This window comes from Drosophila serrata, unplaced genomic scaffold (genome assembly GCF_035046125.1).
Source record: "Drosophila serrata isolate PLE 108 unplaced genomic scaffold, ASM3504612v1 contig_276, whole genome shotgun sequence".
Lineage (NCBI taxonomy): Eukaryota > Metazoa > Arthropoda > Insecta > Diptera > Drosophilidae > Drosophila > Drosophila serrata.
Window position 1 is genome coordinate 8447626 of NW_028257174.1, and position 25506 is coordinate 8473131.

The 25506-nt window shown below is 36.3% G+C and overlaps 1 protein-coding gene and 1 long non-coding RNA gene across 8 annotated transcripts in view; one reads left to right on the forward strand and one right to left on the reverse strand.

Annotated features, from left to right (window-relative positions):
• Positions 1-25506, reverse strand: part of LOC110181660 (uncharacterized) — a 222177-nt gene that overhangs the window by 58367 nt on the left and 138304 nt on the right. For all 4 annotated transcript variants that reach the window (XR_015272411.1, XR_015272410.1, XR_015272413.1 and 1 more), the window contains one exon: positions 21817-21870. This is a non-coding gene — a long non-coding RNA (uncharacterized LOC110181660). The remainder of the gene's footprint in view (positions 1-21816; positions 21871-25506) is intronic.
• Positions 1-25506, forward strand: part of bi (T-box transcription factor bifid) — a 91181-nt gene that overhangs the window by 5230 nt on the left and 60445 nt on the right. For all 4 annotated transcript variants that reach the window (XM_086836149.1, XM_086836150.1, XM_086836151.1 and 1 more), the window contains exon 2: positions 15464-16852. In XM_086836149.1, the coding sequence (XP_086692275.1) occupies positions 15789-16852 (1064 nt within the window). In that variant the 5' untranslated portion in view covers positions 15464-15788. The remainder of the gene's footprint in view (positions 1-15463; positions 16853-25506) is intronic.

Sequence of the window (25506 nt, forward strand, 5' to 3'; positions counted from 1 at the left end):
CCTTTGTTCGTTTTGTCTGAGCTTTTGTTTGCCAAAAAGAAAAAGAACCACCCAAAAATCAACAGTATTCTCATATATATATTTATATATATATTTTATACATACATATATATATGACTGCCCTCTGGTTTGACATTTCACTGGATTTTTTTTCTTTTCGGCACTCGGACAACGCTCGATTTCATTTGATGTGCCCGCTGGCCAGACTCATTTGGCTGATTGGTCAGGAAAGTGGGAAAGCTGAGGGAAAATCAACATAGGATCGGGGGGGAATTTCCCCAAAATAAAATAAAGAAATATATATATTTATACAGAAGAAACTTTAATAAATAATGCAACGAATGCAGTCAAGATGCTTGCAATAAAAAGAAACTAAGATCATTTGTAGTAAATATAAAACCTTTGATTATTCAAGGAAAATATATACAAAAAAACTCTATTCTTCAGCTTTTAAGTCTAACTAATTTCTTAACATAATATTTAGATTTTTTTTAAATTTAAAAAGTAATAAAAAAGACATCTAATACTCTTCATAATAAAAGAAACTTAGCTTATTGTTAAAACAAAATATAGAATTTTGCTAAGTTAAGGAAAACTTGTAGAAAAACCTTTACTTTATCATCTATAAATTCTGTTGAACTTCTTAAAATAATATTTAGAGATTTATTTGAATAAAAACATGCAGGTCTTTAAAACATCCTAGAGAACCTCTTGTACATCTTTAACCTCAGATTAAGTCTGCTTCAGAAAGAATAACTCCGAAATTTGCTCGATGTATTCCATTTAATTTTATATAAATTAATAGCTTGAATTTTTCCAATAAAACTATAGATTAAATGTCTTTAAAAGACAAATATCTAAGATTATATATTTACCAGCTCCCTAAACCTTAAGACAAGCTTCTCCTTAGTCATCACACAAATCCCTTGAGTTGATTTTTGCCCTCAAATCCACCTTCATTGTTTACCCATCGCACCTACTACTATATATATGTTATATATAGAGAGACAGACCCCAGTTGGGATGGAAAAGTCCAAGGGGAATCGAATAGTTCACAGTAAGAGGGTGTGTTGACCCCTCTCTTTGGGAAACTTTGGCATTTTCTTGTGCTTCTTCTTATACATTTTCATGCTCTCCCGTCCATTTTTAGCCATTGTGTGGCATAATTGCTGAACGCGTCGTCAGGCTGGCGCCTTTTTTATTGCAACGCCCCTTTTGGCCAACACCCTCCTTCACACACACACACACACACACACACGATGCAGGCAAACAAACTTTGGCACACACGCACACAGCCGCGGGTCCTGTAATGAGCTCCTGCCGCTTTTCCAGCTTTTCCCTTTACCGCGCTGGTCAGTAAAGAACTCCTCCGAAGGGGGAAATGGAAAAAAAAGAAAGGAAAAGAAAAGAAAAAGAAGTACGAGTGCAAGCTCACTTAGCTGGTTGCTATGCTACCCTGTAATTTTACATTTATCGAATTATTAAGAAATATATCGATAAATGTTGCAATAAATAGATCGATTTTTGTGAAAGTTGTTCAGTTTCTGAGTTAAAAATATTAAACTTATCTTTTTCTTATCTATAATTAATTTAGAAATGATAAGCAATCGTTGAAAATATGAATTTATTCTCTATTTAAACTTTTTAACTGGCTTGAACTCGATGTTATTTGTTTATTCATTATTATTTGTACAAATAAGTTGATGTTCTAAAATTTATCAGATCGAAAATTAATCTAAGAATAATTTCACTTATGGTTAATAGAAAACGCATTAAGGAATAGAAATTAATCGATTTATAAAGCGATAAAAATACCTTTTCTATTTAAAATTGTGGCCAGTATTTTATCTTTCATAAAATGTAATTTAAATCAATCAAATTTAAAGATTTTTATTATTAAATCCCCTTCAAAATATGGAACATTAAATTACTACACATAATCCCCAATTAATTTAGTGATAAACGTATATCATATGGTCGAAACACCTGCACTATCGCCATCTTGCTAGTTTGTTTTTCATAATTTTTCATCGTTTTTCTTTTCTATTTTTTTTTTATTTGTGCTCCCTTGAAGCTATGCTCTTTGCATAATAAACGGAAAGTTTGCTTTTTAGCGCATCATAAAAGTTCTGCCAGGTGTCATGTTTTCATTTACACTTTGGCTCTCCCGCTTTTCCCGGGCTTTTCCGCTTTCCCAGATGCACTGCATGGTGCCGGCGCCCATGAGTTTGCTTTTGCATTGAGTTGAGTTTTATGAGCGTCATAGAGAAAGAGAGTTGTGTGTGTGTTGTTAATGGAATCGTTGTTTGGCTCTGAAAGACTTGACACGACTCAGACACTTGAAGGAAAACACAAAAAAAAAAAACAAAAACAACATATTCACAGTCACATTCGCATTCACATTCACTTCATCCATATCCACATCCACATCTACTTCAACAGCTACTTCCACATGAAAATGAATAAATAAATATGTGAATAAAAGTTTGGAAAATGTTCTGCTGCAAAGGCTGTCAAACTCCCAGAGGCAAAATAGGAAACTTCTGTACTTAGAGTCAGTCTTTGGCTTTTCCCATATTCAGCCTGAAATCGATTGACAACATTTTCACTGATTTATAATTAATTCTAAATGGGGTTTTACTAATTTCCTTGGCCCAATGAGCGATGAGATTTTCTCATCTGTTTTGGATATATCGAGAATTGATTTTTCTTAATTGCCCGAGCACTCAAAACGAAAGTGGAAAATACTTGTTTAATTGACAAGAAAGTTAGGGAACTGGCCTGAATATTTGCCTTTAAATATTTCTCTCTTTTTTATATTTATTTATCGATGAAATAAAGTGCAAGATGTTTGGGATTTTATTGGTGAAAATCTATGTTTATTAGTTATTTTATTTGGTTTGAAAATACTCATAAATTATTGTATTTGTTACTATAGGGGGGGATCGTTAAAAAAAAGACAATTTGTTTCTAAATGTGAGGTTAATTTTTCTTGATTATAAGTTTGGGTAAGTAACTATAAACAAGAGTGACTTGCTACTTTTGGAATTGCACAAACACATACGCACACACCACATAACTAAGAGCTAGCCAGCAGTTAGCAGGCGTCACTTCGTTTCGGGGATGTTAGAACCAGTTGGGAATCATATGTGCAGTCGTGCGAGATTTAGATTCAGAAGCTTGTAACTCTGTCGAAAGTAATTTCCGACCCTATAACCCATATATATTCTTGATCAGCATCAACAGACGAATGTTTCTAGCTATCTGCGACAGGAATTTTTTTTTTATTTATTTTTTTTTTAAATTTTATATATATTTTATAGTTAAAATTGTCAAAATTTTGAAAAAAATATTAAATATTTTTTTAAATTTTAAACAGAGTATGCATATTTATTTAGCTCATAAAATCTAACATAGGACAGCTTTCCGAATTGAATTTAATGCTATTTTGATTTAGTTATGAGTTTTTTAAACTTGATATTTTGACAAAATTGTCACATGTTAAGAATTAAACAATAAGTAATTCTTTAATTCCTCAAATAAGAAAACCCTTTTAAAAATCCCCACAAATGTATGCTATAATCTAACATCAGGCTTAAAAGGTATTGTAAAATATATGTAGCCTACTTCTTAGCACCCTTTAACTTGATTTTACGACCTCTTTTCTACCATGTTTACTATAGAATATGTAATGTTCCTTCCTTAGCTTCCCGATTTACAGAACTCACTGTACTACAAATATAGATATCCTGTGATCCTAGGCATTAGAGTGCTTTCCTGTATTTGTTTATGCTTGGGATATATGGCCACTTTTGGGCACCGAACACCGGATTTTTTTTTTGGCATCCTTCACACACACAACACACACACACATACAACACACACTCGGACACCAAGTGGGTGTTGCTGTTTTGTGTCCATGTATCGCAAATATATCCCATATATCGTCGTAGGTGGGCTTTTGGCTTAGAAACGAAGACAATTCTGCCGTTTGCCCATTGGCAAGCGTCTCCCCTATGCAATCTCTCTCTCTGTCTTTTCTCCATTGCTTTCTCTGTCTCGCTGGCTAAAGAGACGACATACAAACATTTCCATTTTCCACATTTTCGCAGCAGTGAGTGGGAAATTGTCAAGTGTTGGTGTTGGTGTGAATTTTGTGTACTTTGGCCACTCCTTCGCCACCATGGTATAACTCTCGTCATGGCAGTCTCTCTTTCTCGGGCCTGGCCTTTCCCTCCTTGTGTGTCTTGGCCAATCGCTTGTGTAAACACTCGACGGAGCCCAGACATTCCCTACGCCCTCAGAGCTTTTCACACAAAAAGTGTTGGCTGCACACACACACATATACACACATACAAAGACACCGACATCCAACGAACCCAAACCCTACTCCATCCTCATCCTTTTCTTCCTGCACTTGGAATAGGAAAAGGTTCCAAGATGCAGACTGTAAATCTCAAATGGAAATCATGAAATCGTTTTTAAAAAACTCTATATTGAAATATCTGCTACATAAATGTTTAATTATTGTTTTTAATATTTAAAATGTTCAAAAGAAGTCTATTTCATGCTTTATATGTTTCATAAATATTTCATTTTTATATTAAATAATTAAAATGATATATATATATATATAATAAAGAGATTTATAAAAACTTTTTTAAAACAAACTCTAGTATTTGAAAAATCATATTTAAAATCCCCAAAACTTTATTTAAATCAAACCTTTTATTGTTAAAGACAAAATATAAGAAACCCTTTCCCATTATAACTAAACTCACTAAAATTCCCAACTAGTTCGCACAGCTAGCCCAGCTATACCCATCCTTAAAACCTTCTTAATATATTTCTTATCTAAAATCCTTATTTAATTTATTTTATAAATACCTACTACCTTCATTTTTTTTCGCCTGTGTATTTCTCCTTTATAGCCATGGCGATTATTCATATTGCAGTTTTGCAGCTCAGTCCGGGAGTTTGCCATCCATTTATCTTGGCCACATTGTTGGTGCTAGCCTTCACCCTCCCCTTCCCCTTCCTCACACCACCCCCTCTCTCACTCACTGTTATCCCCTTGATTACCCCCCCCCCCCATTGCCGCCGCCACTGGAGTTGTCCGTTTCGCTTGCGGCGCGGCGTGCAAAACGCTTTTGTGTGTTTAATTGCTTGTGAAGAGCGCTTTTCAATGGAAACTGCCAAACAGCGAGAGAAGAAAAGAGAAAAAGAAAGGAGGAGGAAATCTAGGGGGGTCGCGGAGGGAGAGAATCGAGCCAGAAGAAATGGGAAATGGGAGAGGAGAAAGGAGAATTCCGAAAGGAGCAGGAAGAATGACAAAACAAAACAAAAACAAAAGCCGGACCCGGAGAAATGCCAAGAGCCGGAAGATGGAAAGCGATGCTGTGAAAACAGCAGAAAAAAATATGTACAAAATATATATATATTTGTATTTATGTATGTATATATATTTATATATATATAACCTCAAGAAGAAAACAAATAGTAGAATAAGGGGAGTGGTAAACAAAATAAAGGAGGAAGTAGAGACGAATTCAAATAGGATACAAAAAAAGGAAGGGGAAAATAATACAAGATTCAAGATTCAAAATAAGTATAGTCAAAAAAAGTTAAGGAAATTCAAAATCCAACATTTAATACTCCGAAAGTGTGGAGTTTCCTTCAACCCAAACTTTTAAGAATTAAATATATTAATTTGACAAACTTCAAGGCAACTTTACAATTAAAATTAAAACCATTAAAGCTTAAACCTTAGGAAAAAGAAACAAGTTTATCAGCATATTAGAGAATACCTTCCCTTTCACTTGTACTTGGACTTTTCCATTGTTATTTATATATGGAATAAAAACTCTTGTAACCACATCAGGAAAATTTAACACTTTCAATCTATGATAAACTTTTGCAAATTCAATTTGTGTCTTAGGAGCACATACACACTCACTCTTTTGCCTAAGAAACAAGAAAATATATATAGAAAATATAAAGGGAAGAACTAAATCATAGTTAAAATATACCTAAAGTAAACACATTTTTAAGAAAAACCTTTTGGAAAATTCTTATTCATTGCTACTAACAAATACTTTATTTATAGATTCTTAACAAACGGCTTAGGGTTATCTTTAGTAAGATCACTCAATTCTCATACAAATTAATGAAAGTCCAGCACTGAATTCCTTCTGCATTTATCATATTAATCGCACTTGAACGGTACCGATAATATTATTTGCTTCTACAGCTATCGAATTAATCGATAACAAGTGATAATTCCACAATTTATGACTCTGAGAGTGTTAATTAAATGCGAATATTCGGTGGTCTCGTTAAGCTGACAAGCTAACAACTGATTATTCCACTCGAGAAATTCAATTCCCGGTCTCATGGTGCCTTTAGCCCTCCCCCCCCCAAACTGATAAACGATAACAAGTGCAGAAGGGAAAAGTAGTGGGAGAAAGGGAAGGGGGGTGGAAAGCAAGGGCTCTCTCGGAGGGAAATGCACTTTGTTTTTCACACATCGCCCTAACTGATTAACTTTTGTGTTGAGCTGAAAAAACAACAACAACAGGAGCGAGTGCAGAGAATTCAGGATGCACAGAATGCACACAGACACTCATACACACACCCATGCACACACACACACACACACACACACACACACACACACACACACGTAGACAGCGGCAGACAAAGCCAAGCAGAGCAAACAACATTGAAAAGTCTGTCTCTCTGTCTGCCATGCGTGGTTGTGTGTGTGTGTGTGTGTGATAGACAGGCGTAAAGTTAATTAAACAATAAATACATACACACACACACACACACATACGCAGACGCCAGCCAACACACACACACACGCAGACGCGCGTTAAAAATGGCGAAAAACTACGGACTACACTTGGCAGCCTGGCGTGAAATTCAACACAACATAACACACTCACAACACACACACACAACACAGACAGCAAGCTGCGGTGTGTGTGCGCATTGTCTGTTGCACTGTAATTGAGCAATTGCAGTGGCCACCCACACATGCACACACCGACACACACGTACACTTATACCCGCCTCCCCGCCACCCCCGCTCGTACTGGGTTTCAATTTACTTGACGCTGGAAAGTAGGCAACGCTCATCAGACGAACACAAGGAGGGGAGAGAGAGAGAGGGCTTGCAGGACGAGCAAGGGATGCAGAGGAGATGCACAGGGAGAAAAAATGTGCAAAAATTATATATGTAAGGGCAATATTTCTTATTAGAAGTAGTATTTATTTTAAAAGTCTTTCGATTTTAAGCAATGATATGTTCTTGCAATAATTATTTGCAAGCATTAAAATTATTTTTGTTGCTTAAAAGATTTATAGTTATTATTACAATCCTATGGTAAAATTCTTTGTTTATGGTAATATTTTAATATGACAATTTTTATGGAAAAATCCAAGTTTAAAAATCTCCTAACTCAGCAAAAAAATCATTCATTTCAATTCAAAAAGCTTTCCCTTGTTAGTTTTTGATAGGGTAATAAATCTGCATACTCAGATTGACATGTAAAAGAAATTAAAATTTTTGCCAATTTTTGACAATTTTAACGATGTAACCCCTTAAAAAAAGTTGAAAAAAATTTGAAATTTTTTTTTCAGCCCGAGATAGCTAGAAAGATTTGCCTGTTAATGCTGATCAAGAATATATATATTTTATGGGGTCGGAAATGACTCCTTCACTGTTTTTCAAGCTTCCGAACAAAATTTGAATACCCAAAATAGGCCACCAAAATATGTTTACATTTTTAATAATATTACATCAAAGCTACAACTATTTTCGCTCAGTGTAGCTAGGAGATATGCCAAGAGAAAAGTCTTTCTGCGTGAAAGGGAAGCATCTGCAACTGTCTGGCCAGGACGAAACTAGTAGAGTCCCTGGAATGAATGTAAATTTAGTTTCGTCTTTCTTTTATTTTCAAGCAGAATCTCAATGGAGGAAGTTTTGTAGGAAAGTTCGTAGGGAAAGTGTTTAAAAAATAGGGTGACGGTGTGTGTGGAGGGAGGGGAAAGGATGCTAAAACTCAACGAAGGTAGTAAAAATGATTGAAAAAAGGTTGTGTCTGACTCAAAAGGGAAGTCTTCAAATTCAGATTCAGGACCCAAACTCGAAAAAAGGTGCTTCCGGCACTTGCCTTCAATCAAATTTTAAAAGAACATTCAAAAGAACTACTCAAAGGAAGAGGTTCAATGAAAAAAAAGAAAACTACACCTTTAATTATAAATAACAGAAAATAGTTACGCAAATCTGTATCAAGATATATATAAAGATAAGCAATAATCCCTAAGCAATTTTCATAGGAAAAATAACAAATAATTAAAAAGTGGTTCCCTTTATTTTGTGATTTTTTCAAAATCCCAAGAAATGCTTCCCTCAAAGTGTTATATAAGCTTTTCGCTGTAACCAACTCTAATTGGATTAGTGAAACAAAAATCACATAAAAAAAAATAGATAAATAAACGCGAAAAAAGCTTAAGTAAAACAGAGGGAATAAAAAGGGTCACGAGCAGCAGGAAAATGCTGGAAAAATCTAAAAAGAATATAAGCACATGTGTGGTTTTAGCCATGAATATTGGCACAAACATAGGTACAAACATGTACAGAAGTAACTTAAATAAACCAAATTTTGGCTGCACAATAAGAAAATCTTTGTAAATCTTATTTAAAATAGTTATTTTTTGCTTAAAACTCTTTAAAATTATTTCAAAAATAGCCTAAAATGATGGAGTGAAAAATGTAACTGTTTTATTGCATACTTTTCTGAACACTTTCAAGTGATTTGAAATCCCTAGGGATTTAGTGAGTATATAATATATATTTTCTGTATGCTGGACTCCATTTCCAGGGGAAAAAAAGGAAACCGCCACTCGCTTATATATATATCCATCTGTTTACATAAGGCTAGACATTTTGCTCTCTTTCCATCTCTTTCATTAGCATCTCTTCTGCTCCTTACACAGCCCCAAAATATATTTTTTTTGGGTGGCTGCCAGTCCAGCTCATCTTCCACTCCTCCATCCTTCATTCCAATTGTTTTCCTTTGCTCATATATTACATATAATATTATGCTAATTTTATTGATTGCTCCCCCGAACATTGTGCAAGAAAAACAAGCGCAAATTTTGTTATTTTCAGAATCTTTGCTTTCGGGCAATTACGAATTAGTTAAACGGAGACAATGGGGGGAATGTGTAAAATTATTGAAAAATATTTTAAGAGGTTTTAATGAAAATAATGTGATGTATTTAAAGAGATTTGAATAAAAATAATGGAATATATTTTAAGGAACTTTTAAAACTAAACTCACAAGCATTTTATCATTCTATTTATAAGAATAGTTACAACCTTTAAAAAAGAATTAAAGCCAAAGTAAGAGTCTCGAATTATCCTGTTTCCTATAAACAACTTTTCAGAAGAAATTTATCCAAAATTATAGTCCCGCATTATCCTGTTTCCTATAAAAACATAACGGTTATAGAGTCCTGGATAACGGTTAAAAACCCTTGGCGCCCAAGCTCCGCCACAAGCGCAAAAGCAACACAAACAAGCGGGCAGATTTCAAAGTGTTAACCCATTCGTCGTCACCTTTTTGGCCCAAACATATTTAGATAATTTAACGCGCGCCGCTCGTAAATTTCCACACACACACACACAGGCAAAGGGAGAAAGAGGAGCACACACACACATTCACAGAGAGGACTATGAGAGGAACACCCACACAGACGAAAGACAAACAGTTGCAGACACAGACACAGACGCAGGCAACTAAACCATGTTAAGCAAATAAACAAGGCAGATAGAGGGAGACAGAGTGGGTGTGGGAGTGGGAGTGGGTGTGAGAGTGGGTGGCGGGGCTGTGAGCGAGAGGCAGATAGCTGGCAAAAGGCAGCCAGTGAAATAAATGCCGCCAAATAAAGTTTTCCCTCTGATAATTATGAGCTCTACTGATGCTGCTGCTTCCCTGTCTCTCTAAGTGTGTGTGTGTTCACATAAACTTTTAATTAGCTACAAAGCGCCAACAAAAAAATCACTTGAAATCGCACCATTAAAGAGCGAGAGAGGTACAGTGAGTGAGAGAGAGAGAGCGAGAGCACAAGCGAGAGGATGCTGTGTGTGTGATGTAAGGCTCTTTGAACACACCACACTCCCGGACACACACACACACTTACACTTACTGAATCAATACCCGGAGAGCGAAAGAGAGGGAGCGAGCTGAGAACGAGCAAGAGAGAAGCGAAAACTTCAGATTTTCTAAAGGCATTTCGGCATTTTGGTTGGTTGTTTATTAACACCTTTTTCACTTTCGACCGACTTTCCGTTGGTGTTGGTGTTACATTTCGCATTTTGCTCGTTTGTCGTTGGTATTGGTTTTCCAACAAAAGTTTGGTGTAAAAATATCCAAAGGCTTCTTCTTCGCCCAGGCTCTAGATTTAATCGAAAGGATTTATAAGTGAGTCTAGGGTCTACTCAGTTTCTCAATGTCCTGTTAGGGTTAACTCGAAGATTAGGGTTGATTTAGCTTGAATTAATAAATTTATAATAGTAATTATAATAATTATATATAATATTTATTTATTATTAACCATTAAATTGGGATTTTTTCTAAATTCAATAAAGTCTGAATTAATAAATTAATAAAAATAATTATAATAATGATATTATTCAATATTTCCCAAGTTAATTAATATTAACTGAATGCAAAATGATGTAAAATGAAGAATATTTCCAACAATTTGACAACAATAAAGTCGGTATATTGTACTGAACTTTTTTTATATTGTAAAATAAAAATTATCTTATTTCAACTTCGCTTCAACATAGAGAAAAACATAAAAATTCAAGGATTAGACCGTAAAACAAATAAATTTCTTTGGTTCAACTAAAATTCTTTTTTATCTCACCCAAAAAAATAAAGATTAAGATGTCTTTAATGCCATACAAACCCCATAAATATGCTACTACTACTACTACTCCTACTCCTTTTGAGCTCTTATTTGATGAAAAGAAAAAGGCGAAACACCAATTAAATCGCCTTTCACCTCAGCATCCTTCTACATTTCTCTTCACCTCCTTCTTCTCCTTCGTTATTCATCTTCTTGTTCTGCCGTATCGCCACTTCGAACTCATACCAACGCAATCGAACTCGAACAACAACAGGAGCAGCTTCACCCAAAAGAGAGCCGAAAAAAAACCAACCAAAGCGAGTGACGGCGGCGGCAAAGAACCGAAAAACGTCGCTGCTTTGCTGTAATTTTTCACACCACAAGCACACACACACACACACACCGACTGGCAGACACAAACAAATGTTGTCACCTCATCTTGCATCCCGCTCACTCAACGGCCCAGTGGTGGTGGTGGAATTAGGTTCCGCCATTGAGGTGTCGCTCTCTTCGCTCCTCGCTCTCTGGGTGTCTGTGTCTGTGTCTGCATGAGTGCTGTGTGTGTTTGTGGTTAAACTTGTCACACAAGAAGAAGAAGCAACAGCAGCAGCAAGTCGCTTGTCGTCTTTTTCTTACACACGCCCCGACGCCATATTGCCAGCTTGCTCTTTGTCTCCTTTTTGTTTCGCTGTGTGTGTGTGGGGCAACGTGTGACAAAATACATTTGCGTTGCCGTTTTTGCTTTTTGGCTTCGACGCTTCTTTGTGTTGAGTGAGTGCGCGCCCTGCCTCTGTGTGTGTGTGACTTGAGCTTGTGCCTTTCATTTGCACGCCTTTGCCATCCCGCTCGCACCTGCAGTGTTTGCGCCTAACTTAGCGTCAAGTTTGTCACACGCCTCTGCCGCCGTCGCTGCCAACTGCCAACTGTCGGCTGTCGCTGCTTGCGTCGCAGCCAAAGTTGACGTCGTTGTTGCTCTTCTGCTTTTTCGCACTTGCGAAAATTTTCGCAACGTCGAAAAGCAACTTTTGGCAAACGCCGGCAGAGTCGCTTCGCTCTGGTCGTTACCGTTATCCCCTGGAAATCTTTTCATTTACATTTCGGACGCATAAAAGCTGCCAAAGCGGCTAACAAGCGTTTATTTATTTATTTTTTTTTGTTTTAGGTAGGTGGTAGGAGGATAGCTCCGAGTGTGGCCGTGTGTGGGTGGTAATAGGTTATGTAAGTGTTAGTGTGACCAGCCCAGCGGGAGAATCACAGCGAATCCCGTTACGTGCATGGATAAGGCTGGGTATTTTGATATTCTCTTATGGGAGCTTGGAACATTATAAATTACGTGATATTTAATCATTTTTGCCAATTTAATAAGGTTTTTAAGGAATTTATTAAAGTCTAAAATTCAGTTTAACTTATTTTTGCGAACATTTTGAGCAAGTTTCTTTTTTTCCAGAATTATTTTTAGATTATTAGTACTCTTTTTCATATCAGCTTGAAAAATCTCAGAACCTCTTAATTTTTTCAAACAATAATTTATTGGGAAAATTTATTTACATTAAGTTATTCAAAAATTATTTTTAATAACGCAATGCTTATTTTTTTTACTGGTTTTCATTTGATTGAATTTTAATCAAATCAATTAAATTTAAAGCCATTTTATTAATGCTTAAAATGTTTTTAAATGTTTCTTTGTATTAATTTGTTCTACTTTATTATATTTCTATCAAAAGACGGGTTCCTTTCTTTTATTTTTCATATTATTTATGATTCTTTGTCGGTCCTTTTTACTATTTTCCGTATTTTGATTTTCGAGCAGTGCCTTGTGATTGTCTGGAGGTCATTGTAGGTCAACTTCTGTGCCTTAAAGTGCTTCTCCCAGCCGGTTTTATCTTCCTTTTGGCCTGGGAAGGACCACCCCAAAAAGAGCGCCTCACCCATTTATCTCACCACACCCCCACCCCCTCCTCGCACATTTATCTCACCACCCCCCAAGCCCCAACTTCGCCCCCCTTTGGCAAACATTTGACCATTGAAGCGCATTTTTCGCTTGCGCGTCATTTGTCAACTTGGCCGCTTTGCAATTCTGGATCACCCACCCCACCCACTTCCAGCCACCGCCTCTGTGCCACCCCCTTTGGAGGCCCCCCCTCCTTTCACCTCTGTGATTTACTGCTATGTTTTTTTCCTCTCTTTTTTGACAGTGGCTCCTGTTTTACAGCTATTTTCTTTGCCGAGTCTTCTTATTATACTATTCTATAAATTTGTATATAATAATTTTAATTTTTTTAAGTTGAAAGAAGTTAAACAATTGATTAAAAAATGATTTTAGTTGTGAAATAAGAAAGGTTTGATGATTTTTGTGAAAATCTTTACTAAACTGAGTTCTTCTTGTTATAATTAGTTTAGTATTTTGTAGTCAACATTTTGAAATTTTTCCAAGATTTAAAACAGACGAAATCATTTAACTATTTGTTTTTTGGTATTCAATTCAAATAAATTGTATTAATAAAACTCTTAATAAATATTCAATGAAAATAAAATATATTCCTTTAATTAACTGATTTAATTTAAAAAATAATGCAAAATTTATTTTAAAAAATATCCGTTTTCTTATTCCCCGATTGGTTTTTCGTATTTTCCTATTGTGACAGCTTTTCCCTTACCGTTCTTTTGCGCCTTTTCCCCACACCCACTCCATTTTACCACCATCGCTTTGCCACCTCCTTCTTCGTCAGCGTCTTTCTCTTCCTCTTCGGCTTCTTCTTCTTCTGCTGCTGCTGCTTTAGTGGTGTCAGCTGCCTTGTTACTTCTAACACGCTGCTGTGACGCGACGTCGCTGCCGCCGCTGGTTGGTGCCATTTCCCATTACACACACACATACAAACACTCACACAAACACTCTCGCACACAGCCGCCCGTGCAGGCGTCAACTCAACACTTTTGGTTCAAGTTTTTGGTTTTCTTATTGGAACCCCGCAGCTCTCACTTGCTCGCTCGCTCACTCACTCGGTCTGGTGTTGCCGCCGAGAGAAACTCAACACTCTGCCGGGGGTCACCACCACTCGCACTCTCTCGCTCGCACCGTGCCGAGAGAGTGCTCGTCATCTCGCTTGCACGCCCGCTCCACAGCCCATCGGTGGGAGGGAGAGCGCGAGTGAGCCGGCGCGGCAGCAGCGACGCCGACGTCTATACGGTCGGTGGGCTTCGCACATTCGCCACTTGCCCAACGGTGCTCAGTTACGCTCTCGCTCTGCCACTGCTGACGTCGCTGCTAACGCTTGTCCCGGCAATGTTATGTTAAAGGCTCGCTCGCCTGCTCACCACTGTTAAGCGAGCGGCGGAAACCGGAATTTTCGGAAATCTTATCGTTTCATTTTTTCGTTTTCGTTTCCGTTTCATTTTGTTTTCGAACGTCGAGTTGTCGAGTTGAACCGGCCGGCGTGAAATTCGTGTCGCCGTCGTCGTTGCGTCGTCGTTGTTGTCGTTTATCGTCGTTTGTTGTTCGCCTCCTCTCCCCCGGTTATTATCGTGTCGTCGTCGTGTCGCAGCATCATCATCATCTCGTCCTTTTCACCTGCTTCGTTGTCGCCTATTCCTCTTACAACGCCTCGTTCCTTCGCCTGCTCCTTGCACCGGTATATATTTTTTTTGGTTTGATTTCCCTTTTGCAACAACAAAAATAAACGAAAACAAAAAACAAAAAGCAACCAAAGAAGCGGCCAAATGTGGGGAGCAAAACATAAAATGCAATTGCAAAAAAAAGTGGTATTAAGTGAAGTTTAAAACAAAAGTAAAACAATAGAAGCAAACGGAAAAAAAAACAAAGAAACAAAGTTCTGGCGTTTTGCCGTCGCCAAAACAAACGGCAAAAAGCAAACGGTAAACAAAGGAAAAGGGAGGAAGCGAGTGAACAGAACAAAAAGAACCCAAAGAGAGCACAATTACAGCTAAGAAACTTTAGGGAAACACCAAAGCTTATAAATCCAATTAGAAAATATCAAACCTTACCAATCCAATAGGAATTATGAAGAAGTTAAGAAAAAGGAGAAACCAAACAAAACAAGTTCTTAAGGCTTTTAAAGAATAGGAATCCAATAGGAATCAAGATCAAGTTAAATAGGAATCTGTATATATCAATAATAAATATAATATAATTTATACAGCAGGCTTATGTTTGTTTAAATAAGAAACAAGAGTTTCACAACCAAAAAAAAAATATAAAAGCGCGATGGAAATATATAAATAGTATTTAGAAACTATACAGCTTTAGTTAAGCAATAATTTAAATTAAATTAAATTTAAATTTAATAAAACAGTATATCTATCAAAGAATCGTATAATTTAAGGCTTTTTTATTAATATAACTGAAGTAAAACCTATAAGAACCCTTAGGAAAATATTCGTAAAAATCTAAAAAGACTAAAAAACTTATAAAATAACCTCTAAATAACTTAACTTCAAAGGAAAAGAACTAAAAACCCTAAAAATCGTGCTGGAAAATCTCAAACTTAACCCAAACTCTTTTGGTTTTATTTTTTTTTAGGAAATAAAAAAGAATTTTTTTGAAACAAACAACAAAACAAAGAAAAAACAGAGTAAATATTAAAGAAAAACAAGTGCAAGTGCTTATTGAGTGTCCCGGAAAAAAAGAAAAAAAAAAAATAAAACGTACCTGCTGAACAACAAAACAACAAAAATAAATCAACAACAAAAAACAACAACAACAAAACACCAACAAAAAATTAAGTCAAAGCGGAAAAAGAGCTGGAAAACATATTGCTGAGAGAATATATATAATCTAGAATATATATATATAGATATAAGTTGGATTCTGCATGACGCACCTCTCTGTGTAGAACGGTTATGTGATGAGATACGACGTCCAGGAGCTGCTACTTCATCAGTCTGCTGAGGATCCATTCGCCAGGTTCGCCAATGGGATGGCATATCATCCATTTCTGCAGCTAACGCAACGGCCCACTGACTTCAGCGTTTCCTCGCTGTTGACGGCGGGTAACAACAACACCAACACCAACAGCGGCAACAACACCAACAATTCAAGCGGTACCAGCGCCACGCCCAGCGGTACCAACAATAATAATAATAATAATATTAGCAGCAACGCCCACGTATCACCAACGGGTGGTGGTGGTCAGCTATCGCCGCAGAGTAACCACAGCAGCAGCAACACCACCACCAACACCAACACTAGCAGCAGCAATTCCAACAGCAACAACAACAACAATAATAACACCACAAATAACAACAACAATAATAATAATAACCACACAAATAATAATAATACGAATAACAGCAAACAAGGAGGAGGAGGATCGGCAGGAGCAGGAGCAGGACACCATTTAAGCAGCGACGAGACACCTTCGCCAGCTGGCAGTCCTGGCCTAGTGCCGCCACCGCCTGCCGCCCATCCGCAACAGCCGCCGCCGCCACCACAGCATCAGCATCATCCGCAGCAGCATCCCGCGCATCCCGCTCATCACTCGCCCAGTACGGGTGCAGTTGCTCCACCGCCGCCACCACAGCAGCAGCATCTCCAGCAACAGCAACAACAACAACAGCCGCCGCCACCGCCACCGTATTTCCCGGCAGCGGCACTGGCCGCTTTAGCCGGCAGCCCAGCTGGTCCACATCCCGGGTTATATCCCGGCGCTGGACTCCGATTTCCGCCGCATCATCCGGCCGCCCATCCGCACGCCCATCATCCGCTGGGCAGCGCATATACCACCGCCGAGGACGTGGTGCTCGCATCGGCCGTCGCCCATCAGCTGCATCCGGGTATGCGACCGCTGCGGGCACTACAGCCGGAGGACGATGGCGTCGTCGATGATCCTAAGGTGACGCTGGAGGGCAAGGATCTATGGGAAAAGTTTCACAAGCTGGGCACGGAAATGGTCATCACCAAGAGCGGCAGGTGAGTTCAAAAAAGATGCTTCCCAGGGTGATACAAAAATGAATATATGCAAAGCAAGATCTTGAGAGGATCTTGAGATGATCTTGATCAAGAGAAGTTTAGAAACCGAATTAAAAATCTCGTTTTACGAAGCTCAAAAAACTACCAGTGGTAAAAAAATATATGTACCTTTTCGATTAAGAAGTGAGTGAATAAAATGTGAATTTTATAGGATTCTCCCTAATACCCGATAGAGCAGGATCTTGAGAGGATCCTTAAGGGGATATCAGGAACATTTTGAAACCCGAATTAAAAATACAGTATAACGAATCTACGGATTCCTTTTCGATATAGAAATGAGTGAAAAAACGGAGTATTTTTTCGGATTCTCCCTATTTCCAGTATTTTCCATGTAAATAGTATCAAACCCAAAAAAGAATCAATAATCACTTTAAAGTAGTGATAAAGTTAGTAACTATATAGTTTTAAATGAAAAAAAAAAAAAAAACAGTTTGGAAATGTGATATATAAATTGGAAATATAAATATGGTTCTGTTCTGGATTCCAGATCTCAAAAGATACTGAGTTATTTTATATTAAACAATAAAATGCTTCTCCTAAAAAATCAGTTTGAAGTGTTGTGCTATTTTTCTAACAAATAATTATCAAGGTTTTTAAAAAACACTGATAATTTGCTTTGTGAGTGTTATTTTTTAAATAAAATTATATGAAATGTGCTATAATCGCTATAAATAGGCGTTTATTAGATGTTTGTTTCCAATTAAATATTTTGGGACACAAATTAGGAACTTCAATGGGTGCTATACTTTTTCTATAACCTCTTAAATTTAGGATTTGTTTGGGATATATATAATATATCCTATATTCAAGTAACCCTGCATAATTTAGAGATATTTCAAAGTGATTAGGAAAAAATCTCAAAGAAAAATAATACAAAATCGGTATTAGAAAACAATGTGATTAAAAATAACTTGTGTAATATATATATACATATTTATGTTTATAGAATACATATATATTACAAATCTGGCTAAATAAAAAGAAGCCACAACCAGTTCATTATACATTTAAAATCTAGCTAAATTTGGATACCCAATATTCTCCATAGATAGGATTATTTTTAAGAACCAACTATTTAATATTTGGTTTTATAAAACCTTTCAACGGAATGTATTTTCATAGATTTTCACACTGTAAAAGCATAAAATTCCATCAAGTCTTTTGTTTATTATTATTTTTATTTATGTTGTACCTCGTTGCAATAAATATTTCCAGAATGAAAGACTTACTTCCAAAATAAAAAAAGAACATGATTTATAAAATCCCAATTTTTGTAATGGGAATTTCCATTAACTTGGATCATTTTTGATTCCTGTATTTAGAATGTGTCTTATTTTTAGGGGGCTGTTTTTGAAATAGTCTCACTTTTGGCAATCTCCCGGCTATAATCTTGTGGCTTTTCAGAAACGAAGGTCAGGTCGCCCAGCCGTAATCCGTAAACCATTCAAAGATTCTCAGATTCAGTGGCCGTCGTTGCCTGACAGCAGCCGGCAGCCTTGGCCACTTGAGCACGTGTAGCGACGTCTCAAGCTCCCGTTAACCGCTCCCAAACCGACCGCTTCTACGCCCAGTTTTGAGCTGAAAGTAGGTGAACCAAAGATGCCCCCTGTTCCGCAGCCCCTGGGCTTGCTCTCTCCCTTCTGGATTTTTTTTCCAGCGGCATATCAGCCTCAGTCTCAGTCTCAGTCTTAGTCTCAGACTCAGTCTGAGCTTCATCTTCTCGTTCCCCCGGAGATGACGGATGATGATGATGAGGATGGTGATGCCGCATAGATGATGATGGGCAACGTTGACATTCAAGCTGCGTTGGCGCGTGAAAATGCGTTTTGAGCTTCACACCTACTTGAGAAAGTATTCACGGAGACACATTCACTCTACACACAACACTCATTCTACACACACAACACACACAGAGACACAAGTGAGTGTCAAGTGAGTGCAAGATGTGGCAGCTGTGAATGCACTCAGTACGATGATAGTGCTTCTCACACCTTCCCAAGAATGATTTGTACTCTGAATAATTCATATTTCGCATAGCAGGCGTGTTTTTTACTGAATTTAAAAAGCAATTACAAGAAGCTTTTTGCGGAAAATTTAATTCTTAATTAATATAAAATATAGAAATTTTTAGATTATAAATTTTACTGCATAAATAAATGCCTAGGATAATAATAATTAAGGGGAAATGTAAAGCTATAAATTTTACAGAAAATAAATAGAAAGCATAGACTTTATAAGCTTAATTTGCTTAATTTAAAGTTTCTTTCTATATCTTTGATTCAATTTAATTTCCCTTTAAAATATGCAAAAAATCATGAATAACCTTCTTTTTGAAACGACTTTTAAAGTGTTATATGCACAGAAAATAATGCCAGAAGCTACCTACAAATATTTTAATCCTGGCGAAGCCTTTTTTATTTATTTATATATTTTAAGCCCTTTACTGCCTGGGTCAGCTTTCATTTGTTTATTTGATTTTATTTCGCACATTTATGTTGATGCCAGGCCAAAATTCAATTAGTCTTTCTGTTGTTGTAATTGTTGTTGAACTTGTTGTTGTTGTTATTTTCTGGCATCTTTTTAAGCTACAAATTGCCTGACGCCTCGGCTAAGCTTCTTTGGCCAACGCCTTTGACTTTTTCCACCCCACCCACATATTTTCCCTAGCAAAAAAAAAAAAAAAAGCCCCAACCCAACGCCTTGCTTTTCAGACAATTTTCAATGCCAGTCTGGCGGCGGCGGCGGAGGGAGGCGTGGCATTCGACTTTGCTCAACAACAACAACAACAACCAATAGAAAGTGGAAATAGGCGAACAAAACAACAAAAAACAAAAAGAAAATAAAATATTTGCAAATAGTTTTGTGTACTGAAAGTTGCGAATATGTCTGGCCAGGTGTCTGGGCCACGCCCACACCGGCCTCCTCACAAAAATAAAAAACAACAACAACAACAAAAAACTATAACTGCAACTACAAATACAACGGTACACTTACTCCTCCATGCGTAGTTGCATTTTAGCCTTGTTGTTGCTTGTTCGCACTTTGCCAAAACAAAAACCGAACAACAACAAACGCGAAAAACTAAAAAACTACTAAAAACCAAGTAGAAAACACAAATAGAAAACCAAAACCGCAAAAAGTTAATGCAAATTATATATATATATATGTATATTTTTTGAAGCTAGCCCCTTGACTATGGGGGGAGTTCTGGGTTATATCCTTAAGCTCATTAGCAGTTTGGCGACTTGAAGTGTGAAACTAAACCAAGTGGCCCAAGCCATGGGCATAAAAAAACAACAACAAACAAAAAAAACACTGCCATGGTGCAGCAGCTCCGCCCTGCGTCTGCCTTTTCCTTTTCAGAGTTGGAGAAGCTTTGGGGAAAATTGTGTGCACTGAGAAAGGAAATTATACTAAAAGGGTTTCTTTTTCATTTTTTAACTTAATAAATTTTTTTTGTTTTTAATTATATAAATCAGAAACTGAGCAAGACCAAAGTTAAAGTCTTTTTTCTGGACATAGAACTGTGTTTTGTTATCAGTTTTAGTTTGGTAACCATACGCTTGGGAATTATAAGACCTTAAGAACAATAGTTATTTTTCCCAATTTCCATTTTTCTAAGTAGCCTTTTTAAACTAAAAGTGTATGAGTTGCCCTAGAGAAACAATATTCCAGAATTTCTGCTGGCAAACTTGTTTAAAAAGTTACTAAAAACAGAAAGGATATTTTTTGTTGAGGCCTAGCATAAAATTCCATTATTTAACTAGACATTCAGAATAATAAATACTTAATGATTATAAATTACTATAAGACATTTTCAAAGGTTTTTTCTAGACTGTGTTCTGTCATCAGCTTTCGTTTGCTAATCAAACACTTGGGAATTATAAACCTTTTTTTATTATCTTTCTTATATTCTTTTCTAAAAAAAACTCGAACTAGTCAATCCATATTAAATATAAATTCTCGTAGAAGTCTTTAAGGGAAACTATAGAATAGTTACTAATAAAAAACAGAGGGTGTTCCCTGTTGAGTTTTCATAAAGTATTCCAATAAATCAAAGAGACATTTGGTATAAGAAATATTTAAACAAAAATGCAAACAAGTAATTTCTTTAAATATCAACAAATTGAGATTAGTTTGTTCAATTTGTTATTAAATTTCCCTCATTATTAATTATTATAAATAATGCTTATATATGTATATGTTTTTTGCAATGTGTTCTAGGTTCATGACCCCTCCCTGTGGGGGGTGCATGTGGGCAGGTGGCAGGTGTGTGGTGCCCCAAAGTGTGGCATGCAATTGTTGTGGGTGAGGCAGGCGGTCGGTTGAGAGGGGGGGTGGGAGGGTAGAGAACATACCGGAGTGGCTTGTAAAAGTTTTAAGTACTTGTACCTCGCACACACATATGGCGATTATGAGTATGTCTGTGTGTGTGCGGTTTTGTTGTTATTTTTTTATTATTACTTTAGTTGTTGTTTTTTTTTTGTGTAAGTTGCAACTTTTTTGCACGCCACACACACACACACACAGACACACATAGTGTTACTGCTGTTGCATGCCACCAGCTTGCTTGCGAGACGTGCGAAAAAAAAGCAACAGCAGCAAACAGAATTATTGTTGCCGCTTCTGTTGCCGTTTTTCCCCATCATCATCAATGTCAAAATTATTGTTTTTCCTGCCCGGGTAAATCCCCCCTTTTCCACCTCCTCCTCTCTCCCCTACAACACACACACACTCTCCATGTGAGTGCCACTTGAATGTTTTGCGAGTGGATATTGCATATTCACTTGGCTCCTCTCGGATTCAATTGGGTTTTTTTTTGTGTGTTGTGTTGTATTTTCTGGCTTAGCAAAATTTTGTTTCATTGATTCAAAAGGTTTTTCTTAAAGGCTTTTTTCACTCACCGAAAAGTTTGAAGGTTCTGCAGAGACAAGGTCGTTGTAAGAAGTTGTGGAAATCTGTAAAGAAAAAAGGGATATGAATTAGAATTGATGTCGCTTTGTTAAGGATTTCATCATAAATTCAATTTAGATTATATTCAAACATTGCCTGCGTAATGTTTAATGTTGACAACTTATAAATTAACGCTTTTAAGTGTTCAAGAAACTTTAACTCAGCTTCCGTTTCAAACTCAAACACATATACAATTTTCCTGCGTTCAATTTCCCTCAATTTTTGAATAATTTTTTCCCCTCGAATCACGATTTGTCGCTGGCAATTAAATTGCTAAAGTAAATTGCGTGAAATCTTTCTTGTTTGGCGACGGCAGCAGCAGCAGCTCTCAGAGCTTGTTTGCTGTGACTTATCAATTAATTGAAATTGCTGTCTAAGCGCAAATAAATAAAGACTTGTTGTCGTTGCGACTCCCCTTTGCACACTCGCACATAAAAACACACACACACAACTGAACGACACGACACTTTTAGTGCGAATTCTGGGAAATAAAACTATCAGAATTCAATCTAAGAAAAAAATATATATTAAGAAAGCAATATGTGTGAGACCCTCGGAGAAATCTATTAAGAAAATGTCAAAAATTATCAAGTGTTGACCCCAAATGGCGGCGAATACACTGAGCAGAAAAAGGTGAAAAATATTAAAGACTATTAAAAGTTATTTTGAGGTTTAAATGAATATATATTTGTAATTAAATAAATAATATATTTTACAAAATATATAATTATAATATACAATTATAACATGTAAAAGCTAAGCCTAAAAAAAATTTGAGAATTTTAAATGCTTTAGTATATGAATATTAAAGGATTTTTTTTATTTCTTTTTGTGTAACAAACGAGGGAATCTTTTAGGCAGACACTCTATGTGTTTGTTTTTGAAATGGCTTTGATTCAGACAGTTTAAGGCTAATTGCATGTGGCAATAAAGCAGAACTGGCTTAAAAACCTCAATCTAAATTTGTATATTTTTTTATATGTTAATAAATATATATATATCTAATTTTTTAGATATATATGCATATATTTATATATATTTTTTTTTTCGAATCCCTTTCTAATGCTTCTTTTTAATTGATGTCAGCATTTTTGTGTCCTGAAGGCGGCATGCGATAATGTGACAGACAAAAATATTTAATGACACGCCAAAGGACACACACAATGACAGGGCACACACACTCGTATGCACACCATATGAAAGAAGGGTCAACCCCTGGGCAACCGCCTGTCAAAGTTCACTTGTTTAATTTTCATAAATAAAAATTTTCCTTCCATTTTCTTCATTTTTTTCTCGGCTTTCGTTTTGGGAAAAAAACTCAGCTGACGGTGACAAAAAACGCAATCAAAGTGCACTGGCCCTGAGACCCACCACCCACCAACCCAACCCCCCCGTAAAAAACTCCAAATCTCTCCAACCCCCCCTTAAAGCGATGATCCCCGCCCGTTTCGTAGGCTCAATTAAATGGGCGTGTCTGCCTTCCAATTTTTTCCCTCCTTATATACATTTTTTGTTGTATTTCCAAAGTTTTCCACCTACTCCTCCTCCTCCCCCAAGGAGTCATTAGCGGAGAGGGGGGAAAGGAAATTTTGTTACAACCCGTGAGCGGGGGATGGGGTGCTCCACCATCTTGGAAACGTTTTTCATAATTGTGTTAAAATTATCGTTGGGAGGAGGTTCAAGGAGGGGGATAGCTGTGTTTAGTAAAATTATCAATGTGCTAAGTTGACAAATATGCAAAGGGGGGGATTGGGGGTGGTGAGGAAAATAGAGGAAAACCCCTCTCTAAATTGCACGTAATTTGCTTTGTAACTTGGAAATTTCTTTAGACCCTTTTTTGCTGCAATTTTCTTCGATATTTCTTTTTGTTGCTAACAGAATTTGCTTGACAATTTTCAGTTTAATAAAAAATGCATAATAATTGGCATAGCTATGCGATACACACACGCCCCCTTTTTCCTGGCTTTTCCTCTTGATCCTTGTAATATCGTACTATATGGATATATGTAGGAATTGCCGGCCATGGAAGGTTCTTGGAAAATTCATGAGTACGTTGGATAATTTGCGCGTAATTTGATTTCAAATTGATTTCGCCTGGGAATTTATGGGTATATTGGTGGATATATAACTATAGTTCTATATCTGATATGGTGTATATGTTTGTAACCAATAATTTTGGCTAGAAAATTCCCTAAAGTAATGTGTGAGCGTGTGCAGTTTCTTTTTTTTTTTTTTTTGTTGTAAATTATTTGTTAGTGATTAGTGTTTGTTTCCTACATTTAAGCTGGGAAATGTACAATCTGGGGTGTAAAATATATGGAAATCTGATGATATTTTAGGTATATTGATCTCAAGATCTCTAGAGACATTTCTGAAGGGTTCCTTTTTTTCATAACCTTTCAAGGGTATTATTTATGAAGTCAAAAGCTTGTAAGTATGTGAAGGAGTCATTTCCGACCCTATAAATCATATATATTCTTGATCAGCATTAAAAGCCGAATCGATCTAGCTATCTTCCGAAGAAAACAAAAGTTTTAATTTAATTTAATTTTTTGACATTTTTTAAGGGGTTAAAATCGTTAAAAATGTCACAAAAAAATTATAAAAAATTAAAATTTTTTTAAGATTTATATTGAGCATGCAGATTTATTAACCTATCAAAAACTAGCATAGAACACCTTACCACATTAAAATTAAGCCTGTTTTGACTAAGTTATGAGTTTTTTAAACTGTGATTTGCCAAGAAAATTGTCACATTAAAATAATGATGTAATGATTTAAGAAATGCGAATATTTTAAGTTTACTTATGATACAATTTCCGATTTGAACCCATAATTAAATATGTCTTAAATATGGGACACAATATTTCTTAAATTAAAGATGAATTTTTCGTATATAAAGAATGATTATTCAGTAACTAAATGCCTGATCAAATAGCATGATCATTAAAAACAAAGACAATTTGTTTCTAAATTTAAGGGTAATTTTACTTGAATTATAAACATTTAGTTAAGTTTAGGATAAGTAACTATTAAAAGTAGTGACTCGCTACTTTTGGAATTGCACACACACATACACATATCACATATCAAAGAGTTGGCCAGCAGTAACCAGCCGTCACTTCGTTTCGGGGATGTTAGAACCAGTTGGGAATCACAAGCGTACACGTGCGACATATAGACTCAGAAGCTTGTAACTCTGTCGTGAGTCATTTCCGACCCTATAAATCATATATATTCTTGATCAGCATCAACAGCCGAGTTGAGCTAGCCATCTCAGGAAGAAAAACAAATTTGAAAATTTTTTCCAATTTTTTTAAGGGAATACTTCGTTAAAATTTCAACAAAAAAATAAAAAAAAATTTAATTTTTTTAAATTTAATAATGAGTATACGGATTTATAAAGCTATAAAAAAATTACATAGAACAGCTTTCCGAATTAAAATAAATGATTTTTTGGCTTAGTTATGAAATTTTTAAACTCTGATTCAGGTACTTGGAGATTTATCCTAAGAGATCTTTTATATTTTTCTGATCTATTCCCATTAACCAACTCTAAACCTTTAAAGTTCACTCTGAAACGATTAAGATATATGTATGTCTGATATGATCATTATAACCACTCGTTACCCTGTGGCTTC